At 48.5% G+C, this 5102-nt stretch overlaps 1 protein-coding gene across 1 annotated transcript in view; it reads left to right on the forward strand.

Moving 5' to 3' along the window:
- Positions 1-1473: 1473 nt before the first annotated feature.
- The window catches only part of rnd3a (Rho family GTPase 3a), a gene marked incomplete at its 5' end in the record, with an annotated part of 7277 nt that continues 3648 nt past the window's right edge, over positions 1474-5102 (forward strand). The window contains 2 exons of the mRNA XM_083684957.1: positions 1474-1623; positions 1904-1991. Of these exons, the coding sequence (XP_083541083.1) occupies positions 1474-1623; positions 1904-1991 (238 nt within the window). The remainder of the gene's footprint in view (positions 1624-1903; positions 1992-5102) is intronic.

Raw genomic sequence — 5102 nt, forward strand, 5'->3', positions numbered from 1 at the left:
CCAGTGTATTGACCTACTCACGGTGTGTGTTGCGTTTGGGGGATACACACCTCCATATTTTAGGTTCCAGAATGTCAATTAGGAGGAGGGCAACACTGTATCGATCAACAACGGCGCTTACACGGACAGTATGGATTAGACACCTCAGTGTACTCCTTAAATCTGATTACGTATGGCTATTCATCAATCAGATTAGTAACTGGGGGATTTTGTTATAGTCACACTGTGGAACAGTCCACTTGCCGTGGCGATTTACAGTAAATGTCAATATACTGTAGCATCTAGCATGGATGCTGCTGGTTCGTGACGTGTCCCTACCTATCTACTGTAAGCCTACAGTATGTCTCCCCCCTGGTGACTAGTCTCCATCATCACTGCGTGGTGTGCGATGGTCCGGTTCTGCCTGGCAGCCTGTCCTCAGGGCAGGACACCCACGCAACAGAAGGGAATCCCACCAGACAGACACTCAGACACACTAAGATGAATGCCCTATTTGACTAATTTTCCACCTAAAAACCAGACCCAAACTAAACTGCTTATAACATTAAAAGTATGATGATCAGATGCAAAAGCAGGATGCCATTTGATAGGTAACACCTTGAGGTTTTGTGTGGATATGGTCAGGTCATAGTTCAGAATAATATACTACACATGACAAGGAGATACAGTAAACAATAATCAAATTGATAATCAAATTAAAGCAGAATTTGGGCCCAATTATAAGATATTAACTGCTAGGGAAGTGCACTTTATACTGTCCACCATCATTGCACTCAGCTAAAATCTGGCGAGAGTTGAACATAGTTGATTGACCAGACTGTGCTGTCACCATAGCGACCCTAACACTATAAGAACATTTATTGGTGTGACTTGTGACTGTAACTGTTTCCTGTGTGTTTCGTATTTTGCTTTTTATGCTCTCTCTCTCACTATCTCTCTCTTTCTCTCTCTCTCTCTCTCTCTCCTCTCTCTTTCTCTCTGTCTCTCTCCAGAATTTCTTGGGAAAAGACAGATGCGCTACAGTAGCCTACAACCTTCGCAAAATGATAATAATATTTAGATACGGTACAGACGAACAGACTGGCCCATCATTATTTGAGCACTGAGCAGCGTCTCTGAGTCCGACGGGGGGCGCCATGAGGACACGACCACCGCAGCCTACTCCCTCCGCAGCACGTTCAGCAGGCAGGCAGGCAGGCGCGGCGCGGCGCTGGGAGCTGGATGGGAGGGACGTACCGCTTTCCGAAGAAAGTGACAGCCATTGGCTCTTGGTCTCGTATATAAACCGACAAATGTCCCACTCCGTTCATAGACAGAGGACTCAGTTGTGCTAGTGGAGTGGTGGTCGTACAATATTGAGAAGGAAAGGATTTATCACCAGCTGCTCCAGTGTTCTCTGTGCCTGCCGCCTGTCATCCGTATAGCACTCTCGGAAGTTGGAGCTCTCCCGGACTGTCCTTTAACTTAAAATCAATGAAGGAGAGAAGATCTTCTCAGAAATTATCACTGAAATCCGGGATGGATCCCAGTCAGAGTGTAAAATGCAAAATAGTTGTTGTGGGAGACAGTCAGTGTGGGAAGACTGCTCTTCTTCACGTTTTTGCAAAGGACTGCTTTCCAGAGGTGCGTTCGTCATATGGATGCATGATACATGTATCAAAAGTTGATTGTACTAAATTACATTATGAATTTAATATTGATTATCATTATGATGGTGTTGACAATAATTCGTCATTTTTATTATTACTATTATAATTATTATTGCTATTGTGATTGTTGTTTTTGTTATCATTATTGTCATTATTATTATTATTATTATTATTATTGGTTTTCAATTAAATATTGGGTGTGGGATACACTGTTTTCAAAGCACGTGCATCATACAGCTGTTCTTCTTTTGTAGAACTACGTGCCCACGGTGTTCGAGAATTACACCGCAAGTTTTGAAATAGACACGCAAAGGATTGAACTCAGTTTGTGGGATACATCAGGTAATATTGACTTCGTTTATTAATTTACAGTATTATGCAAGTTAAACGAATTATACTGCCCAGCATGGATTTGAAAATGTTGTAACATCTAAAATATTTATTTGTAACTGCTTGTATTGCTTGTTGCCCTCGTTTTAACGATAAGCAAGTGAATGTAGCTGGTAGGAGACATGTCAGGACCTGTTGGCCAATCGCAGTGCCCAACTTTTAGTGACCCCCTTCTATCTCAGTCTGAAGGAACACATCTGTTGAACACTTAACTCATATCAAATTAGATTATCAACAACATTAGGTTATGATTTCTTTCATGGCAGTGAAAAGCTGCTTCTCTGGAATGCTAGGAATGGTCCAGTTAACCATTTCTGAAAGACATGGGTACTTTGCCCTAATATTCTAGACCCGCGCTCTAAGGGTCTAACCCTTGCCCTCGTTTCTGAGACATGGACGGAGTAAAACTTCCCTGACCAAACCATAACAACAACCAATTGATAAGACTGAAACAAGTTTTCTTCAATTTCCACAAGACAATACACGGGCAATCAGTGTTGCATTGACTGCTACTCCATAAGCCACATCCACTCCCTGATGTAGTTTTATCAGTAAGTACCTGCTTCTTCCAGAGATTGTTTTCCAGTGTTGGGAGTCTGAACCCTCCTGGGGTCTCCATTCTGGCGTCTGGAAGTAATTACCCACTCTCTAGACCCCCTCTCCCAGCCTGGAGTGTGGCTGTCCCTCAGTCCCCTGCCCGGTCTGTCTGCCTGGGCCTGTGATGTGAGGGAGGAGGGCTGTACTGTAGTGGGACTAGTCTGATTGCTGGGTCTCCTGAGCCTCCCGAGGCACGGCTCTGTTCTTTGCTCAGCTTCGGGGGCCGCAGAGCCCGCCTGAGAACGGTGTGCGTGCAGGAGAGCCCTGTGAAACCCTGCTGGGAGTCAACTCTGCCACCTCGTCTGGCACCTCCAGCGAGGCTTTCAAAAGTTGCAGGCGCACCTGAGCTCACTGCTCATTACGAGGGGCATGTTTCTGGGCACTGTTCTCTTTTTATGGGGGGAGCACTGAACAGATGGAGGGGGAGAGGATGTGTGTGTGTGGGGGGGGGGGGGGGGGGGGGGAGGGAGGACAACAACCAACCATTAGGTTGGTGCAGACTCCCAGAGAGCTCGCATTCAGAGGAAGAATCCAGTGGATAACATGCCACACAGCACAAGAGATATTTGGTAGAGATGTTTTGCATTTCATTGAGCTAAGGAATTTGAATGGTTGAGATGCCCAGTGCTCGTGGAGCCTCTGAGAGAACCCTCTGAGTCTAACTGGGGCTCCTTTGTGTGCCGGGCTGAACCAGCTGCTGCTTCCTCACCCTGAGCTGTGAGCATGGAGCATGGAGCACGACATTGTCAACAGACCAGCCAGTCAATCCATCACTGCCCGGCCACTGAATACCACAACAGCCAAGTGTGAGGCGTCTGTTGGTGTAGGGGACCGGCCGTAAACCAGCTGCGGAGGACTTTGATTGACCCTGCGGCCTCTCTGCTCCGCATTTTGAGAAACTTGAACAGCTTTTTTCCCCTTGACAAAAACGCACAATAAGTCCAGTGTCCGTTTTTTGGGGGAATGTAGACATGTCTCGTGTCTCTGAATCAGACCAATGCAGTGCCGTTGTTCCCTAAGTCCCGCCCTGAGTGCTGTCTATTTTATTGCACTTCTGAAGCAATGCCCTGGGAACAAAATAGCACCTCGGGACATGTCACTTCCTCCACATCTCCGCGGGTCATATAGCAGTGGGGGGAATGGCTCCTGCTGATAAGGCCAGCCCAGCGCTAGCCCCAAACAGCCCCCTCCCCTCCCCCTTCCTCCCCCCTCCTCCCCCTTCCTCCCCCCTCCTCCCTCTCAGCACTGATTGATGTGGAGGAGCCTGCAGGGCAGCAGCTGTTGGATAGACTCCCCCCTTTGAAGGGCTCCCTGTCTGACACGCAGCCCCAATCAATATGTGCCTCTGCCTCTTGTCCGCCGAGGTTTCAATGGGGGGCAGGCATCTGTGGAGACCACTGACCCCCCCCCCCCCCACATGGTGGGCTGGCCTTTGTTCTCTGACTGTCTGTGAAGCTGTTAATGAGCTCCAGCCGGGGGGTAAGAGTGAAACGGAGGTCATTAAGGTAATGCCTAGAAGTTATTAACTCCCATTTGTCCTCTTATGCTGATTCAGCTTCCTGCCTTCAGGTGCTGCTGCCAGGCATTTGAGATGTTTCTTTCACTGTGTCTGTGTTGGTGGTTATAAGTGGTGTGCTGAATGCTGTGTGAGACTAAGGTGCAGAGGCGGCCCTGGACTTTCAGCCGAGGAAAGGGGGGGCGGTGGGGGGTGGGGGGGGGCATCTAGTGGCCCCGCGGCCCACCGATCGACCGGCCCACCAGAATTCTCCCGGTGCTCCAGATGGCCAGTCCGCTACTGCCAAGGTGTCTGTGCCCCTGCATGAGTTAGGTAGTCAGGCATGGGTTACACGGCTTCCTAAGATACCTGTCATTTTGTTGGAAGCGTTTGATTCTGGAGCCCGTTGGTCAGGGCTCTGTATCCATCCTGTCACCAGACAGCTGGGCCTCGTACCCTCAGTAAGTCCCCACCCCCGGTGCCTCGCGTCCACTGTCAGCAGCCATTGTTGCATGGGATCACATGTCTGGGCTCAGCGAATTGGAGCCACATGTCTCGCATTCCTCAGACGAAAGGTTGCTACTTCCTCCTCACAAAGCGCCTATTGTACGCTCGGAGCTGGGAAGATCTTTAGCAACGTCAGGGCAAGTGCATATTTCAGCCTTACCTTGTCAGCCTGAGAGGAAATTTAATAAAATGAGAATTCTTGTGTAATTGTGAAGGCTTGGACCAGCTGTAGCATCGTAACTGTACAGACTGTTCTCAGGCACTGTGTGAGAACGTTGGTGTAAATCAGGGCGTGATTTAGAAAACATTAGATTTAGTACTTTTGATTTGTGAGGGAACAGCAACCTTCTGTCCTAGAATATGTGAGACTGATTTTGTTAGCAGCGCCTCTCATGACATTTAGGGGTTTTGTTACCCCACTCCCTCCATCCCTTTCACCCTCCCTCTCTCCCTCCCTCCCTTTC

This window comes from Argentina silus (assembly GCF_951799395.1).
Source record: "Argentina silus genome assembly, chromosome: 14".
NCBI lineage: Eukaryota > Metazoa > Chordata > Actinopteri > Argentiniformes > Argentinidae > Argentina > Argentina silus.